The sequence below is a fragment of the Larus michahellis genome, chromosome 21 (genome assembly GCF_964199755.1).
Source record: "Larus michahellis chromosome 21, bLarMic1.1, whole genome shotgun sequence".
Lineage (NCBI taxonomy): Eukaryota > Metazoa > Chordata > Aves > Charadriiformes > Laridae > Larus > Larus michahellis.
In genome coordinates this window covers 274,378-293,438 of record NC_133916.1, presented here as the reverse complement: position 1 = coordinate 293,438, position 19,061 = coordinate 274,378, and the positions used below count along the sequence as shown (strand labels likewise).

Sequence of the window (19,061 nt, the reverse complement as noted above, 5' to 3'; positions counted from 1 at the left end):
CATAATGACGCCCTTTCCTGCATCGGGGACAGATCCCAGGGGCTTGAGCTTTAGCCCCCCCATTAGAAGCGAGACAATTTCGTTTGATATGGCCTGGTTTACCACAACCGTAGCAATTTCCTCCCCCAGACATGCCTCTCATAGCTGCGAAAGCAGCTGCCATCGCTTCAAATTTATGGTCCACAGTACCGATACGATTACAAGCCTCTACCATTTCAACCAAAGTCGGAGCTGGGTTAGGGAGAGATTTAAGTAATTTTTTACAGTCGGCGTTAGCATTTTCAACTGCTAATTTTAATAGCAAAATTTCTCGAGCTTCGGTATTATCTATTTGGCGTTCTAAAGCTTGCTTAAGTCTATCAATGAATTGCATGTACGGCTCCCGAGGTTCCTGCGTAATAGAGGTGAATGCCTTTTGAGGTTTACTGGAATCGGGTATTTTAAGTAAAGCCTTTTTTGCTTCTTCGCGGATCGCTTCCAGGGCCTCTCGTGGACAATCTTGAGCCTGTGCCGCTGGATCAGAGTGCTGACCCGTACCCATAAGGTGCTCCATGGTCAGTGTGGCAAGAGCAGCATTATTATGACCCACGTAGCTGGTGAGGAGAGTTTGAAGGCCCCCCCTCCAATGCGACTCCCAGAGGGAATACTGGGAAGGGGTTAATAACAATTGCGCTAGCGATTTTAAATCATGGGGAGTCATAACGTACGTATCAAAGACAGAAGACAGCAGGCTCGCAAAATATGGGGAAGAGAGCCCGTGTTCTGTGACGGTACGGCGCAGCTCTTTAATCACCGGGAAGGACAAAGCCTCCCACTGCACTCCCCGGCCTTGATAAATAACAGGGGCGGCTATCGTTCGCGCTATTTCCAAGTCACCTTCTTTTAAAGCTTGACGTCTAATATTCGCCCACGTATCATGAGGGTCAGGGGGGTACAAGTCAGGCTCTTTATCGGGATCAACGGGCCCCGGGTCAAGCGGATCTTCCTCAGGAGGGTAGCCTGCGGCACAGACCTTTAAGGGTCCGGGCGACTTAGCGCGTCGCGGAGGTAGCGGAGGGGGAAGCAAAGGCTGAGCTGATGAAGGTTCCCCCTTAGTATCTGGAGAGTCTTTATGGCCCCTTTCCTGTGCCTTAATAGCCTCAAAGATATTTCTCCACCACGGAAGCAAACGCTGAGCCTCGGCATTCCCTGACGTCGCTGAGTCCCACAACTTTACCCCCACATCGTCCCAAAGTTCCCGGGTAAAAATACTGGAGGCCGTAACAGTGGGGATCTTCATTTGTACCCACTTAAGCATAATCTTTAAGTCCTGCCCGGAAATATCTTTTTTATGTTTCCGGAGGAGCGTTTTCATAAACTCATATACGTCTCTCTCTGCGGGGGACATCTGATTCCCCATGTTTCCCACAGCTCACCTCTTAAATCCAGAGGGATTCCTGGCCAGTTCCTGCTTCCTTTCAGCAGCTCATTCAAAGTTCCGTGGGACTCGCAGCAAGCTGCTCAGCTAGGCGGTTCACCACCCCATCACGTCGGGGTCACCAATTTGCCGCGATTGAGAGACGGGACGCTGCTTGATGCAAGCAAGATGTCGGTTTATTAGATGCGTCGGAAAGCTTTTTATACAGCTACTTAACAGTTACATAAATTACACAAATTCTATCATTTCTAATTGGCTTAGCTCTAAATGTTTCATTACAATAATCCCTCCTACTTGCGGTTTCGCTACATGCTAGAAGCTACAGTTTTGGAATGTGCTAAAAGCTACAGTGATAACTTGTTGCCTACTCCCTACTTCTTCAAGGTTATTTATCCCAGACCTGCAAGGCCAGTTGTTCCCTGGCTCCTCAGAGTTATTTGTCTCAGGTCTGCAAGGTCGGCATGCCCTCGAATTTCTTGCATACTTGTACTTTTCTGCTAGCCGCCCCCGACAGGGAGAGGGCGGCGGGGTGGGGGGAGAGGGGCGGGAAGGGCCAGAGGGCCGGGGAGAGCAGGGGGGAGCTGGTCAGGGAGCTGCGGGAGGAGAAGTGCTGGTGAGGAGCGGGAAGAGATGGAGGGCAAGAGATGCTGGTTAAGCTGGCAGAGTAGCGCGGAGAGCCGCCTGACAGCAAAGGTGCCCGGTGGCCACAGAGGAGCCCAGGGGAGCTGATTCTTTTGGAGGCCACCAGGGCAGCCTTCCTCCGCCCCTGGTTTTGGTGAGCGATGGAGCAGTGCAGAGCCGTCCCTCAGGCATGCAGGCCTCAGGAGGGCTTCCCAGTGCCCCAGTGAGAGATCCTGCTCCCAGGAAGCGCCTCCCATGGAGCAAAGGCCATATCCAGCCACCCGGCGCTGGGTACGGCTGCCCCAAGGGGTGTCTCAAGGAGGACGGGGCCGTCCGTCTGATGGCTCTGACACACAAATGGTGAGCTGAAGCCCCGTGGCCGTGGCTGGCTGGGTCAAAGTCTCCGAGTTTAGTGACATTTGGTGAACTCCTGCACTAAGTATCGCATGACTTGAAACATCCCTGAAAAAATGGGGGAGGTTTGTCTGCGTGTTCTGCATGCTTCTGGATGCTAGACTGTGGCTAGGAGGGAATGTGCTTAGTTATCTCTCAAAGGGAGACAAAAGAAGTGCCTAAGTAAGGGTCAGCGTAACTCTTCAGAGCTTTGGCTGTTTAAATGTTGACCTGAACTTCTACAGAAACGGTAAAACGCTTGCACTTTTCTTCTCTTCTAGTTCCTGCGTGGGTACAGGGAAGAAGGCAGCAGACGTACACATTAGCTAAACCCCCTTCTTATTGCCAGCCGTAAAGGCGCCTCTCGGTTGGGAGCCCGAGAAGGACCCCGTGTTACAATTCTTGCTCCTTTATGTGCCACCCTAAGGCGATTCACATATGCATTGTTACAGTCTAGGAAACTGAGGAGAAATAACTGGACTCCAGACAATCCAATGTGAATCAACAGAAGCCGTTTATTAAGCACAGATCATCATCTTTTATACCCTGCGTTGTAGCCATACACGCAACTCGCTTATTTCTGATTAGCTAGTTACACTGTCCACGCGCGGTGCATGCAGTTCATTCACACATCAGATTGGTTACAAGAATTCTCATAGTAAATTGTTTAGTCGTTAGCACAACATGTTTCCTGCCTTCTCAGTTCCCGTTTTTCCCATGTACTTATTCCATCTTCTACCACCTGTTTTGCCCTTAATCTAATCTCTCACAGTAGGGAGGCTGGCTCACATGACCGTTTTCTCTCAGATACATTCCTACAATCCCGTCCCTCCCCAGTGCGGTTCCGCATCTTCTACCTGGACCCCGACCTGCGCCCGAACCCCAAACCCATCCTGGTCACCATCACGGTGCGGGGCCCTGTGGGTCTGGGGCAGGTCTATGGGGTGACCCTAGGGGTGAATGTCATTCTTGTGATTTCACCGCTGCTTGTGTAGCTTTTGGGCAAGGAGCAGGCATATGGCTTGTATGGCCGCTTCTGATGCCATTAAAATAATATTTGGTCCCCACCCCAATATGGCTTTTTGGAATAACCGTCATCAGCAGAAGCCTGTACGCAACACGCACACACGTATGTGACAGCGGGACTCCTGAGCATGCAGCAGCAGCAGCAGGAGGGTGTGAGGTCATGGTCACTGTAACCCCTGAGCACACGGTGGTGGCAGCAGGAGGGACGTGAGGTCACTGTCGGTACCACTCATGAGCACACGGCAGCAGAAGTAGGAGAGTGTGAGGTCACCGTCAGTATAACCCACAAACACACAGCTTTGGCAGTAGGAAGGATGTGAGGTCACGTCACCGATGTCACCCCGTGCCCGTGGGGCTCGGTGCAGAGCGGCCATGTGCATGACAGGGGCATGACGGGGGCTGGGAGCTGCCTGTCCCCGTGTCTGCGAGGCCGAAGGAGCAGCCCCTGCGGCCCTGGCTGGAGCAGTCGGGGTGGGGGTGGCTCGGGGGCACCCCAGGGATGTGCCTGGGCACGGTGCCAGGAGGAAACCACAGACTTCCTGCCTGGGCGCTGCGGGGGCAGCGGGGGGAGCACGTCGAGGCCACGTGGGCTGTGGTTTGTGCACCTGCAGGCTCCAGCTCCCGCTCCGCCTGTGGGGAATAACGGCCCCTGGGTGACACACTGAGAGTCAGGGACACGTCTGAGCCTCTGGGCTTCCCGTCTGCTGCCAGGGCAGGGACATGATCCAGCTGCGGCTCCTGCGAGGGACTCACTGTGGGGCCCTGCAGGGAGGGACGGACAAGCCAACACTCCTGGGATGGAGCCCTTGCCCTGGATGAAGACCTCTCCCAGCTGCTGCTCCCAGCACAGTGAGGTCCGTAGCAGGGGCAGGGGCTGTTTCCTCCCCATCCTGACACAGACCCTGGTGCAGTCCCCGCTCCATGGTCACCGCATCTTGGGGGCAGCTGGACACTTGCCTCATGGCTTCTTGGATGAGCCCAGTGCAGGAGATGCTCAGTGCTTCCAGGCCCACAGCAGGGTGCAAGGGGTGACTAACCAAGTTGCCCTGCACACCCAGCTTGTCCCATGATGATCCGCCACCACAGCGACCATGACACCGGCAGCGGGACATATATGTCCCTCATATATGGTCATGAACGGCGCTGGAGAAGTTCATTGGCGGGCTGGGCTGTGTCGGAGGGGAGATAGCTCCCGATAACGTCTAAAAAGGTGCTGCTGCTTCGATTGGCTCCTTCCGCAGCTGGGTCGGCATCTGCAGAGATATATCACCCTCCCATCATCGTTGTCCCCATGAGTCCCCAGGGGCTGTGACAGGGAGTGGGGAAGAGCAGGGCTGTGCCAGCAGGGCAGGAGGCTCAGGATGGGAATGGAGGGACTCCTGTCCCCTCGGGTGCTGTGGCTGCTCCTCTGGGTGCAGCTCTGCAGAGGTAAGTGCCGGGTCCCTTTTCCCACAGCCCAGGGCCATCGGGTACCAGTGGGGTCATCAAGAGCCCTTTGGGAAGAGGGTTTCTTTCCAAGTGCCACTGAGATGAGGGTCAGAAGGAGCTCAAGTCCATGGACCCTGTGCCTTTGCCTGTGTCCATCTGGGTGGGAGAGGGTGTCTCCATGATGCTGTTAAGGGGTGCTGGGCTGGGGAGGAGCAGGTGCCCTGCGCACAGCCTAGCGATACAGGTTTTGGGTGGGCATGGGCAGGGGCCCTTTGAGGTGGGAGGAGGTGCTGAGGGCTGTGGACAGAAAATGGCCGGGCGGGTCTGGAGTTAGCACACCCAGCCTGCACAGCCCATGGGGAGTGGGGGGACGCCCACACATCCCCAGGGAGAGCCTGGAGGGGAGAGGGCTCCCATCCTGGTGCCTGTGACAGGCAGGGAGGACCCCAGACCTGCACTCTGGGACTCGGCGCTCTCCTGACCAGTCCCATCTTGGTGGTTGAAGGGGCTGCGGAGGTGAGACTGGAGGATGGCAGCGGACGCTGTGCTGGGAGAGTGGAGGTAAAACACCAGGGCCGGTGGGGGACCGTGTGTGATGACTCCTGGGACACGAATGATGCTGCAGTGGTTTGTAAGCAGCTGCGCTGTGGGTCCTCTGTCAAAGCTCCTGCTGAAGCACACTTTGGGCCAGGATCTGGCCCCATTTGGATGGATGATGTTGAGTGTCACGGCACAGAGTCGGCCCTGTCTGACTGTAGACACAATGGATGGGGTGAAAGCAACTGTGATCATGGTGAGGATGCTGGGGTGACATGCTCAGGTAAGGAGCCAATCTCTTCCCCACCTTTGGGACTGGGACAGGAGAAGGGACCTGGCTGTGCCCTCAGGGAGCAATGAACGGCTGCCAGGGCAGGGTCCTGTGTTGCTGGTCACACTGCCAAGCTGGGACTCTCATTGCTGGTGTCCCTGGTCCCTGAGGAAAGACCAGTGGGGTTCCACCCACCGCCGGGCCCCAAGATGGTTCATCCCACCCTCAGTTGGTGCCTGGGGCTGGGAGATGAATCCCCCTCAATGCCCTGCATTTTTTGTTGATTCTCATCTTTCTTCTCCAATTCAGCCAGCACCTGTCTGGCATTGCTGAGGGACAGGTTCCCCTGTGCCAGAGGCACCGAGAGCTGCTCACGCGGCCACCCACAGCCCCAGAGAAGGGTGCAGAGTGGCCAGTGGCTTTTGGGTTGTGCCTTCTGGCAGACACAAGTCCCTCAACCAAAGCAAAGGGGCCGTTCAAAGGGAGAAAGCCCTGTCCTTGGGCAGAGGAGCAGGATGTGCCTGGTATATCTGTGCCATCAGCACCCATTGGGAGCTGCTGGGAGGGTCGTGGGGCTCTTTGCCTGTGGCCACCTTGCAGGGCAGGTGGGACATGGGTATGTAACTGCCAGAGGGCTGTGGGAACTCACAGGGTTCTTTGGTTACTCCAGGATTTGTCCAGCTGGTTGGAGGGGACAACCCCTGCTCAGGACGAGTGGAGATCCATGACGGGAGCCAGTGGAAAACTGTCTGTGACTCCGACTTTGGTCCCAAAGCTGCCGACGTGGTCTGCAGAGAGTTGCAGTGTGGCACAGCCCTGTCTGGTCCCGGGGCAGCTCACTTTGGAGAAGGGGCTGGTCCCACGTGGGACAGAGAGCTGCAGTGTGTGGGGAATGAATCCCTTCTCAGCTCCTGCCCCACGGGGTCCCCCAGGGACCGGCCCTGCCCCCACGCGAATGCTGCCGGTGTCACCTGCACATGTAAGGACTCAGGGCAGGGTGTTACCACCGGGGGTGTGCCGATGATGGGGGAGTAGGGACGGGACTGTGCTGTGCTGGGTGTGAGGACAGAAGGGGTGATCACAGAACCATAGGATGGTTTGGGTTGGAAGGGACCTTTCAATGTCATCTAGTCCAACTTGCCTGCAACCAGCAGGGACCTCTTCAACTAGATCAGGTTGCTCAGAGCCCCGTTAGACCTGACCTTGAATGTTTGTCTGCAGCCCTAAAAGGGTGCAGAAGGAGGAGAAAGGCAGGGTGTCCGTTTGCCCTCTACTCCACCACCCAAGGCAGCAAAAGCACAAGTCTGCCCTGTCTCATCCTTCTCTGTCCCGAGTTCACAGGGTTCAGGCTGGTGAACGGCAGCACGGCGTGTGAGGGGAGGGTGGAGGTCCATGTGCAGGGGACCTGGGGCACCCTCTGTGCCTCCCGCTGGGACCTCCTGGACGCCCACGTTCTCTGCCGTCACCTCAACTGCGGGTTTGCTGAGTCCATTCCTAAAGGAGGGCATTTTGGGAGAGGAACCGGCCCTGTCTGGAGAGACTCCTTCCACTGTGACGGGACTGAAGCCCACCTGGGAGAGTGCCCAGTGACTGCCCTGGGGGCCTCGCCGTGCTCCCATGAGAACAACGCTGCTGTCATATGCTCAGGTGAGTGCAGGAAAACACTCGGTTACTCTGTTTTCCTCTTAAATGCTCCCAAAGCAGGGGACCCTGTGGCAGTGCAAGGCTCTGGCTCAGAAGGTCCCCACAGAGGGCTGGCAGCAGGCAGGTGAGCTCCAAGGCCCTCCTGCAAGGGTGCCAGAGCCTGGAGACATGCTGCAGGCTGCCGGGCTCCCCGATGCCGCCAAGGGCTGGGGCATGGCTGCTCTCCCCAGGCCCAGCTCGCTTCGCATCCCTGCGGCTGGTGGGTGGAGGAAGCCCGTGCGACGGGCGAGTGGAGATCTTCCAGCACGGGACGTGGGGCAGAGTCCTGGATGAGCAGTGGGACGTGCAGGAGGCCAGCGTGGTGTGCCGGCAGCTGCAGTGCGGAGAGGCAGAGGCAGCCTACAACCCCCCGAAGGCTCAGAGAGGGACGGGTCCCGTGGGGCTGCGCGGGGTGCGGTGTGCAGGGCACAAGGCCAACCTGACCCTCTGCAACACCTCCCTGCCTGAGAGTGCGCTGGAAGCAGGGATTGCCGAGGACGTGGGGGTCGTTTGCCGGGGTGAGTGGCGCTGCACGGCCCCCCCAGGATCTGGGCTGGGTGGGCAGCCGGCCCTTGACGGCAGCCGGGGTTTCCTCCTGCTACAGGGAGCCGTCAGGTGCGGCTGGTGAACGGGCCTGGGCGCTGCGCTGGGAGAGTGGAGATCTACTACCAGGGCAGCTGGGGGAGCGTCTGCGATGACGGCTGGGACCTGTCTGATGCTGCCATCGTTTGCCGCCAGCTGGGCTGCGGAGGGGCGCTGGAGGCGGTTGGCTCCGCTCGCTTCGGGGAAGGCTCCGCTCAGATCTGGCTGGAGAGCGTGAACTGCTCCGGGGCCGAAGCTGCTCTCTGGGACTGCCCGGCAGGGTCCTGGGGGCAGCACGGCTGCGGGCACAAAGAGGACGCAGGAGTCGTCTGCTCAGGTGTGTGCCGGGAGCTGTGGTGGGAGCCCAGCGCCCAGGCAGGCCGGGACGAGGGGAGAGCCGGACACGGCCGAGGCTGTTCCTGGCCAGCTCTGAGCCCCTGACAAAGGCCATCGTGGGGACACCCATGCACAGGTGCCCTCAGTCCCACCGGGGGTCCCTGGGGCGCTCCGCTGTCCCTGACGGGCAGCAGGGAGGGCAGGGGTGTCTGTCCATCAGGGACATTTCTCTGTCCGTGGGTGCAAGGGGGACTTGCTGGACGTGCCTTTGCCTGTCTGAGGGCCTGGCGGGTGCAGGGGTGTCCCTGCTCCCCCAGCCCCAGACCAGCCTGTTCCCCCTCGCTGCCTTTCCTCCCAGAGTTCATGGCCCTGAGGCTGGAGAACGGCACCAACTGCTCCGGGCGCCTGCAGGTTTTCTACAATGGGACGTGGGGGAGCGTTTGCTCCAACTCCATGACTCCTGAAACTGTGTCGCTGGCATGCAAGGAGCTGGGCTGCGGGGACAGAGGGTCCCTGGAAACACAACGGCCCCACGGCAGGCTGTCTGGCACGGCCTGGCTGGATCGTGTGGAGTGTGGGGAGAGAAACAGCTCCTTCTGGCAGTGTCCCTCCGCTCCCTGGCACCCGCAGTCATGCGACGACCTGCGAGATGAGACCCACATCACCTGCAAGGGTAATTCTGAGCTAGCTGGGCACCAGCATCCCCTGCGATCCTGCTCCTGGCTGGGCATGGACAAATTCCTGGGCCTGCAGGGGCCTTTCATTTCCAAGCCAGATGCTTCTGCTGCTGGTACCAAAAATGGGACTTCCTCTCCTGGAGCCCCACACATTCACCAGCGGTTGCCAGCCGGGCTCCCAGCTTTGCCTGGTTGAGGCAGAGGTTTCTCGAGGCAAGGTCCCAGAAGGGAACAGCCAGGGCTCTGAGGAGTGTCCCTTCCATGGACACCCTCCTGCTGCTCTGTGACCTAGGGTCCCTTTGGGGCCGAGCAGTCAGGGTCCCCCACATTGCCGAGTGTGTGTCCCCTGAAGGACCGGGGTTCAACTGCTGCCATGGGTGGGTGGCACGAGCTGAGCTGAGCCCCACTCTCTGCTGCACGCCCCCCCTGCAGCAGCCCCTTCACCACAGCGTTTCCCTCTGCAGGGAGTCAGCCAGAAACGCACCCAGCCCCAATGGCTGCGTGCCCCAGCACCCCGAGCTGCACAGGCAGCTGCTCCTCTGCATGCCCCTCTCGCCTGGCAGGGCTCTGCCTGCTGTCCTGCGGCCCTGGGAGCTCTCTGCCTTCTCCAGACAGGGAGAAGATTCGTGCCGTGGGAGGGGAGAAGGGGTGCTCTGGCCGAGTGGAGGTGTGGCACTGCGGCTCCTGGGGGACGGTGTGTGACGACTCTTGGGACATGCGGGATGCCGAGGTGGCATGCAGGCAGCTGGGCTGTGGCCCTGCGGTGTCTGCCCTGGCCGAGGCTGCATTTGGGGAGGGGAGCGGCCCCATCTGGCTGGAGCAGGTGGAGTGCCGGGGGACAGAGCCATCTCTGCAGGACTGCTGGGCCCGGCCTGGGGACAGCGGTGCCTGCCGCCATAAGGAGGACGCGGCCGTGAACTGCTCAGGTGAGCGGCAGGGCTGGGACACCTCACAGGGAGCCCTTTTCCCCATTGGCTGCCATCACGGCTCCAGAGCTCCTGAGCGCAAGGCCATCCCTGCAGAGCAGGAGAGCCTTTTGCCGAGTGGGCAGCAGCTTCGGTGGGGCTGGATGTCCTCCAGCTTCTGCCCGCAGGGCCCTGCAGCCCCCAGGGGCACCTCCCGGGCTGCCGGCTCTGTCCCTGCTCTGGGCCCTGCGCTCCTTCCTGGCCATGCTCACCAGTCATGCAGGAAGGGCGATTTGGGTGGGATGTGGCAGGGATGTCTGCACATGCACACGTGCGCACACACACACACGGTGTGTCAGAGAGGAGGCTCCCTGGTACCTGCACCCCCACCCTCTCAGCCCAGCTCTCCTTCTCCTCCTCTGCAGATGCACCCAGGACGGCAGCACCAACCCCCCCAGCAGGTAACCCGTCCTCCCCACCAGCGCCGGGTCTTCTTGGGGCCAGGCTGTGACCCACAGCCGGAGGGAAGGGGCTCCTTTCTGGGCTGTGAAACTCCCAGGAGGAGGCACCGGGGTAGCAGTGGGGCGGGAGGCTGGGGAGGGCTGTCATTCACCCACTCAGGTGGGAGCTTCCCCATCCCTCATCCCCTGAAACCCGGTATGTAATGGGGGTCAGGACTGGGGTGTGCCGGCCCCTCACCTCTCCCAGGCCTGGTGCTGCCCTTTCTGTGTTCCTGCCATGCAGATCCCACCCGGGGCCGTCTGACCAGCAGCGGGAGAGTCTCATTGCCCATCATCATGTGCATCATCCTGAAAGCCGTTCTCTGCCTGTTCCTGGCCCTCCTGGCCGGGCAAGTGCGAAGCGCCAGGGCTGGGCGCAGAGGTGGGTCCCTTCCCAGGGGAAGATGCCTGCTGGCAAGGCCAGGGGTGCCGTGGGGTGTCAGTGAGCGGGAGAGGCAGAGCTGGGGGGACAAGAGTGCATGCTCTCTGTGGGATCCCATCCCCTCTCTGACCATCCCTGGGCCAGACCTGCCTCTGTCCACGGGCTCTGAGAGAGCTCAGGAGCCCTTCCCCGAGGCCATGTACGAGGAGATCGGTTCCAGCCCAGCATGGCAGAAGCAGGCAAGGTTCAGCGGCTCAGGTTGGTGTGCGTCCCTCATTGAGGACACATCTACAGTGCTCTTTCCCCTGGCTGCCACCCAGGGTTGACCCCTGCAGCCCCCTAACCCATGGTTCGTGCGGTTGTGGGGCTGTTGGATCTGTGTGGGGAGCACCCATGTCCTGGGCCCAGGAGAGAAGCTTTCTCCCCATCTGCTCTGCGCGTCCCATTTGGGGACAGCCCCTCTCTGCCTGCCCCTGCACCCTGGGGGACACCTGAGGGGTGAGGGAAGGGGCTGTCCCAGGGCAGCTCTGGCAGGCCCTTGGAGATGGGCTTTGTCCCAGGGCAGCAGGGTGAGCCCTGAGCCCTCGTCCCCGTGCAGCCGTGGCTCTGTGGGTCCCACATCCCCAGCAGCACTGAGCACAAGCTGGGTCAGCAGAGCGCACTCCCCTAACACCTGCTGGGCCTCTCTCCAGGCTCCTATTCAGAGGGGTCCCTGAGCAAGCTGCAGCCCTACCCCAGGGACAGCAAGGAGGAGGATGGTCCGGGCTCAGCACCAGGTAATGGGGGCAGGAAGGGGTGGATCTCTCCTCCCTGCAGACATGTGATGGACAGCAGTGTCACTGAGCGTCATGCTCGGAGCTGGGAGGACGGGCGGGATCTCCTGTGGGGCTGCAAACACCGACGTCGGAGCCCCACGTCCCTGCGCATCCTCCCATCCTCTGCTCTGCAGAACGCATCTTCTCACTGTCACCAGCTCTCCTCTCCTTTCAGACGTCCCTGTCCTGCCTGGAGGTGACCCAGCTGATGGCTATGATGATGCCAGGGAGGTTTCTGACCCTGGGGAGGATCCTTCCCCTGGGCAGGAAGACTGGGAAATGCCCAGGGTGGCAGAGGAAGTATCCGGACCCATGGATACCCCTGGAGGTGAGAGGGAAAGAAAGAGCTGCTGGTTCCTGGGGTGGCATCCCTGGCATTGGATAATTCGCTGTCACAACGAGAGCCCAATGTGCTGGGGTGGGGGAACCTGCCCCAGGAGTTTTTCCTTGGGGGGACCGTGGGTGGGAGAGGGAGCTGAATGTCTCAAGACTGGTGAGGAGAAGGGAGGAAGGTGACGTACAGCCCAGGAGAGGCACCCCATGAGGTGAACATGCAATGGCCTGCCTTGCTTCTTGCAGGGCCAAACCTGCTCTCCCAGAGAGGTGCTGGTGCCCCCGGAGCTAAGGGGGATGGCTGATCCCTGTCCCCAGAGAGCACGGGCTATGACGATGCTGAAGAGGTGTCTGTGGCACATCCCCCTGAGGACACAGAGGCTGTGACACCGGAGCTCAGTGCACAACAGTCCCTGAGCCCCGGGCCAGGAGAGCCCGTCCCTGCAGTGCAGCTGGGGGCAGCCAGGAGGGAGGAGAGGTCTGTGCAGCTGGGAGAGCCGTGAGCACCAGGGAACCCTCTCCCTTTTCCCACGGGCAGCAGAAACTGCCAGGGGTTTCCTCGATTTTGATTCCCCTGTTTTTACACAAGGGCCCCCATATCGGTTCTTATTAAAAGCCTTTGAGCCAGAGCTGTGCTTGCCTGCCCAGGTGCTTTAGTGTCTCTCCGAGGGTGGCTGGAGGAAACCGGAGCCCAAAGACATGGCGGTGGGGAGGGGGCACGTCTCGGGTGGGTGTGTGGTGCAGGGCAGTGAGCTGAGCTCAGGTCCAGCACAGCTGCCCACCTCTCTCCTGAGAGGGGGCTCCAAAGAGGCAGCGCACACAGCCCTCCTCACCCCATAGCCAGACCCTGGCTGGGCAGGGCAGGCCCACAGTGCCTGCAGAGGACCAGAGGCTCCAGCTCCAGCCTTTCCATCATTTATCAACAATCTTGGTCAACAGGGGAGGTACCAGATGACTGGCGGGTGGCCAATGTGATGCCCATCTACAAGAAGGGTCAGAAGGAGGATGTGGGGAACTACAGGCCTGTCAGCCTGACCTCGGTACCAGGAAAGATCATGGAGAGGATCACCTTGAGTGAGCTCTCACGGCAAGCGCAGGGCAGCCAAGGGATCAGGGCCAGCCAGCAGGGGTTTAGGAAGGGGAGGTCCCGCTTAACCAACCTGATCTCTTTCTATGACCATGTCACCCGCCTTCTGGATGCGGGGAAGGCTGTGGATGTTGTCTATCTGGACTTTGGCAAGGCCTTTGACACTGTCCCCCACAGCCTTCTCCTGGAGAAGCTGGTGAATCATGGCATAGACAAGTGTACTCTTCGCTGGGTAAAAACCTGGCTGGATGGCCGTGCCCAGAGAGTTGTGATTAATGGGGTGAAATCCTTTTGGCAGCCGGTCACCAGTGGTGTCCCTCGGGGCTCAGTTTTGGGGCCAGTTTTGTTTAATATCTTTATCAATGATGTGGATGAGGGGATTGAGTGCACCCTCAGTAAGTTTGCAGATGACACCAAACTGGGTGGGAGTGTTGATCTGCTGGAGGGTAGGAAGGCTCTCCAGAGGGCCCTGGACAGGCTGGATCGATGGGCCAAGGCCAACTGTGTGAGGTTCAACAAGGCCAAGTGCCAGGTCCTGCATTTCAGTCGCAACAACCCCAAGCAACGCTACAGGCTTGGGGAAGAGTGGCTGGAAAGCTGCCCGGCAGAAAAGGACCTGGGGGTGCTGGTGGATGGCCTGCTTCACATGAGCCAGCAGTGTGCCCAGGTGGCCAAGAAGGCCAACAGCATTCTGGCTTGTATCAGGAACAGCGTGGCCAGCAGGAGCAGGGAAGTGATGGTGCCTCTGTACTTGGCACTGGTGAGGCCTCACCTCGAGTGCTGTGTTCAGTTCTGGGCCCCTCTGTACAAGAGGGACATTGAGGTGCTGGAGCGTGTCCAGAGGAGAGCGACCAGGCTGGTGAGGGGTCTGGAGACCAGGGCATATGAGGAGAGGCTGAGGGAGCTGGGCATGTTTAGCTTGGAGAAGAGGAGGCTGAGGGGAGACCTCATTGCCCTCTACAACTCCCTGAAAGGAGGGTGTAGAGAGGTGGCTGTTGGCCTCTTGTCCCAAGGGAATAATGACAGGACCAGAGGAAATGGTCTGAAGCTGCGGCAGGGGAGGTTTAGGTTAGATATTAGGAAGAATGACTTTACTGACAGAGTGGTCAGGCACTGGAACAGCCTGCCCAGGGAGGGGGTTGAGTCACCATCCCTAGAGGTGTTTAAGGAACGTCTAGACTTGGCATTTCAGAGCATTCTCTGAATGGCACAGATTGCAGGTTGTTGGGGTTTTTTGGGATTTTTTTTGTGTGTGTGTGTGTGTATGGTTGGACTCGATGATCTCAAAGGTCCTTTCCAACCATGAAGATTCTATGATTCTATGATTCTATGATTCCCTGAGGCTGGGCATTCAGGGAAGAACCCCCTTGGAGATGCTGGGGATGGAAGCCAGGATCTCCCACATGCAAAGTGGGTGCTCTGCCACTGAGCTACACCCTCTGGAGCCTTCCCAGCAGGAGACACTCTCCTCCCATGAGGGGTCTGTGACAAGCACAGCCCCTTTGTCCCCTGGGTGCCCAGGGACCCTCTGCAGGAAACAGCACTTGAGCCCTCCTGAGATGGGGGAAGTCCGCACTGCCTCTCCCCTGGGGCCTGATCCCAGCACAGGGCTGCACTGCAGAGCACTGCCCCTCCAGCGTCTCTGAAGGGCGATGGGGCAGAAGGAGGCTCTGGCTGCAGGTGCTGCTCCCACGCTCTGGCCCCCTCCAGGGCCAACGGAGAGGAGAAAACTCCTGAGCCTCCTCTGCCCCCCAGGGCAAGGGCAACCCCCCTGTGTGCCACATCTGGGCGCAGCGGAACAGGAGGAGAAGTACAACAAGGTGAGGGACATGCCCTCCCTGGGGTGAGGTGCCCCCAGGCTCTGATGGCACCCCAGGGTGTGCGATGGGGCAACATGGGGGCAGAAAGCTCACACGCCCTCATCCATGTAGCGGGCCTCCTCCTGCACCCCTCTGCCCCACAGCATTCCTGGAGGTGGGGTGAAGGGCAGGTGTCCATCTCCATGGGGCTGATGCCCAGAGAGGAGCATATTGGCGTGTTACCAGTCATTGGAGCAGGAGGGCAAAGGGGGCCAAGAAATTCTGCTCAGGACAGTGTGTGACTAAACAATACTGATGGCCATGCACTCCGGTGGGTGATCCTCAGCATGGCTTTGTCAGCTGTCCTGGGCACATCAGAGGTCTCACTGCAACACCCCCCCGGGGGAAGGATGCTGCCATTCAGGCCGCAGCTCCAGGGAGTGCCTCTCCCTGAGACTATGGGTCCAGTGGCCTCTGCTCTGGGAACTGAAGACAAGGTGCAGGAGGCGCCTGAGGAGCGGAACAGACTCTGCACCATTGAGCATGACAAAGAGGAGAGGAACTGGGTCGTTCAGAGACCCCGCAGAGGACACATCCCAATCCTGTGGAGCAGGGAAGGAGGCACAGCTGGAGACCACCCCAAAGCAGCCCTGAGTGGAGAGTCCTGCCCAGGGGGAGGCTGGGGACTTGTGGGGCTGGAGGAAGGCTCCTTCTAAGGCGCAGATGTGCAGGTCCAGGGCAGGGACAGTGCTCTGGCAAGAGGTGAAGGAGCAAGCAGGGCTGGGGCAGGCTGGAAGGCGGCAGACGGGCTCTGCAAAAAGCAGAGGGAGAAAAATCACTGCTGAAGCCCAGGGCTGAACCAGGCACCTTTAGATCTTCAGTCTAACACTGTCCCAGCTGAGCTCCTTCATCCCTGCCCCAGCAGCCCTTGTCCCTGGGCCACCCCTGCCGGGCCCCAGGCTGACACAGACGAGGAGTTCTCCTCAGGGAGGTTTCCAGGGAAAAGTTGTGCCCAGCCCCAGACAGAGGGGACCGGGTCCCTCCCTGCCTCCAAGTCCAGGTGGGCTCCAGCTTTGGTGGAGGCCACGTTACGCTGGGCGTGCCAAGATGTGTGTGGGCCTCGTACAAAGGGGACAGTAGTGAAGGTAAGTGGGCAGGCCAGGCATGTGCAGCTGCAAAGGCTGAGGGCCAAAGAAGCATAGGACCGATGGAAGACCTTATCGCCTGGAAAGCCTCCTCCCACACATTTTTTCCCTTGCTGAACTTTGCTGCTTCGTTCCCAGCTCCTCTCCCTCCTTCCCCCTGAGCAGTGCAGGGCGATGGGGAATGGGGGTCCTGGTCAGTCCATAACAATTCCTCTCTGCTGCTCCTTCCTTCTACCACTTTTCCCATGGGGTCCCTCTTACAGGCTACAGTCTTTCGAGATAAACCTGCTACAGCATGGGCTCTCCTCAAGCTGAAATTCTTTCAGGAAATATCCAACCTCTCCAGTGTTGGGTCCTCCACCAAGTGCAGGGATTACCTCCTCTGCTGTGCTCCTCTCCTTAGGCTGCAGGGAAATACCTGCTCTACTGTGGTATTCTCCACAGGCTGCAGGAGACCATCTGCTCTGGCACTTGTAGCACCTCCTCTCCCTCCTTCTTCACTCACCCTGGTGTTTTCAGGGCTGTTTCTCACACTGCTTTTTCCCTCACTCCTCTCCCACTCGAGCACTTGTGTCCTCTCTTAAATACACTCTCACAGAGGTTCAACCACCCTCGTTGATGGGCTCAGTTTTGGCCAGCGGTGGGTTTCTTTTGGAGCCGTCTGGAACCAGCTCTGTCTGGCACGGAAGCAGCCCCTGGTCTCTTCTCACAGAGGCCCATCCCTTCAGCCCCACCACTACCAAACCCTGGAGATGGACACCAATTCCACAAGCCCTGGCTCTGCACCACAAACACTCTGGTGTGAGTCCTCACCCCGCATGGGCACACGGTACAAGCTGCACTCTGAGGATTTTTCCTCCTGGGCACTTTCCAGCCCAGCCCAGCTCCCTCCAAGCTCTGCCACCTCCCCTGCCCTCTCTCCATCCCAGCCCAGTCTGCGCTGGCCCAACAGCAGAGCCTGCCCCAGGGTGCTGCAGAGCTCTGGGCACTCGCTCCACAGCCACAGCCCCTCTGAAGGGCACCGCAGCTGCTGGGGGGCAGAGGAGGGTCAGCCCCAGAGATGGGGGGCACGTGGGCACAAGGCAAAGGCAGTCAGTGGGCCCCTGTGTCCTCCTCCCCAGGATATTCTGAGGGGTCTGCAGCCCCTCACTGCCATCCCCTCTCCCCAGCCCAGTACAAGAGCCCTGGCCCTGGGGACCCTCAGGCAGCTCCCGCCGCCCCAGTGACAGAGTGGCACTGGGACAGCCTGCCCCAGGCTGCTGCAGCCAGAAAGGTCTTCTCATCTCCCGTTTATTCAGCCCTGCTGCTGATGGGTCTCAGAAAAAGTGTTAGCTGGTTCATTTTTTGTTTATTTAAACACACACTGACTGAAACACGCTTACTGACTCTTCATTTACATAAATTTTTTTTGTCACAGATGAGAAGTGAAAAGTCAAGGAGGAGAGGAGGAATAGTGAATGCTTGTCACACCAGATGCTGTGAATCCTTTGCAGAGGAAGGTACACAGTCTATGGCTGATGAAAAAATGTCCAATCAGTTTCCTCAGGGCATCCTTGAGCTCCTGGTTCCTCATGCTGTAGATGAGGGGGTTCACTGCTGGAGGCACCACCGAGTACAGAAATGACAGCACTAGATTCAGGAATGAAGAGGAGACGGAGGGCGGCTTCAGGTTGGAAAACACCCCAGTGGTGATAAAGAGGGAAACCACGGCCAGGTGAGGGAGGCACGTGGAAAAGGCTTTCTGTCTTCCCTGCTGTGAGGGGATCCTCGTCACAGCCCTGAAGATCTGCACATAGGACACCGCAATGAAAACAAAACACCCCAAAAAGCCAAAAGCACTAACCACCAGAAGGCCAGCTTCCCTGAGGTAGTCTGATTGTGAGCAGGAGAGCTTGAGGATCTGGGGAGTTTCACAGAAGAACTGGTCTAGGCCATTCCCTTGGCAGAGAGGTATTGAAAATGTATTAGCTGTGTGCAGCACAGCATAGAGAAAGCCACTGCCCCAGGCAGCTGCTGCCATGTGGACACAAGCTCTGCTGCCCAGGAGGGACCCATAGTGCAGGGGTTTGCAGATGGCCACGTAGCGGTCATAGGCCATGACTGTCAGAAGATAAAACTCTGCTGACATCAAGGTGAGAAACAGAAAGAGCTGTGCAACACATCCAGTGTAAGAGATGGCCCTGGTGTCCCAGAGGGAGCTGGCCATGGCCTTGGGCAGAGTGGTGGAGATGGCACCCAGGTCGAGGAGGGCGAGGTTGAGGAGGAAGTACATGGGGGTGTGGAGGCGGTGGTCACAGGCTACGGCAGTGATGATGAGGCCATTGCCCATGAGGGCAGCCAGGTAGATGCCCAGGAAGAGGCAGAAGTGCAAGAGCTGCAGCTCCCGCCTGTCTGCGAATGCCAGGAGGAGGAAGTGGGTGATGGAGCTGCCGTTGGACATCGGATCCCTTTGTTCCCAAGGTACTGCCAAAGGAGGAAAGCACACTCACAAGTCAGGACAGCTCTGAGCAAATCTCTTCCCATTGCCTGCCCTTCCAAACCCAAGCCCCAAAACCACGCTTTGCCTGTGTCCTTTTTTGCGGGAGCTTTCTGCATTGCCCTTGTTGGAGCTCTCATTGTTGCTGGCCAAGTGTGCCGTGAGGAGCAGAGCTCTGCTTGTGGGCTCCCAAGGAGTCATCCCTGCTCCACAGCAGCGGGGATTTGGGAAAGGGGTTACAGCTTCTGCCATTCACTAGTTACCTCATCTGTGATCCACTTGTAACGCAGAGGAGCTGCTCAGCATATTCCTGCAGGAAAACCTCAGGGAAACTCCTGGTTGTCCTAAAGCTGCAGTGACATGAGCAGAGCCAGCTCACTCCTCAGCCTTGACGGGGGGTAAAGACCACGCAGCTCTTCACTCACTGCCCCCCGACCCCCTGCAGAGGGATAGGGAGAAGAGGGAGAAAAAGGAATAAAAATCTCATGGGTTGAGATACAGCCAGTTTGATAGACCAGTAACGGGAAAGAAAATAACAATCATTGTAAAAGAAAATAGGAAACCAGGAGTGATGCAGCACAATTGCTTACCACCCGATGCCCATCCCGAGCAGCGAACACGGATTCCTGCCGCCCGGCCAACCCCCAT

At 58.8% G+C, this 19,061-nt stretch overlaps 1 protein-coding gene across 1 annotated transcript; it reads right to left on the bottom strand.

Annotated features, from left to right (window-relative positions):
• Positions 1-3,528: 3,528 nt before the first annotated feature.
• Positions 3,529-18,377, bottom strand: LOC141733792 (olfactory receptor 14A16-like). The gene is made up of 3 exons (XM_074564681.1): positions 17,441-18,377; positions 5,338-5,637; positions 3,529-3,539 (listed from the first exon to the last, which is right to left on the bottom strand). The coding sequence occupies exons 1-3, from the start codon at positions 18,375-18,377 to the stop codon at positions 3,529-3,531; spliced, it is 1,248 nt and encodes a 415-aa protein (XP_074420782.1).
• Between the last annotated feature and the right edge of the window lie 684 nt (positions 18,378-19,061).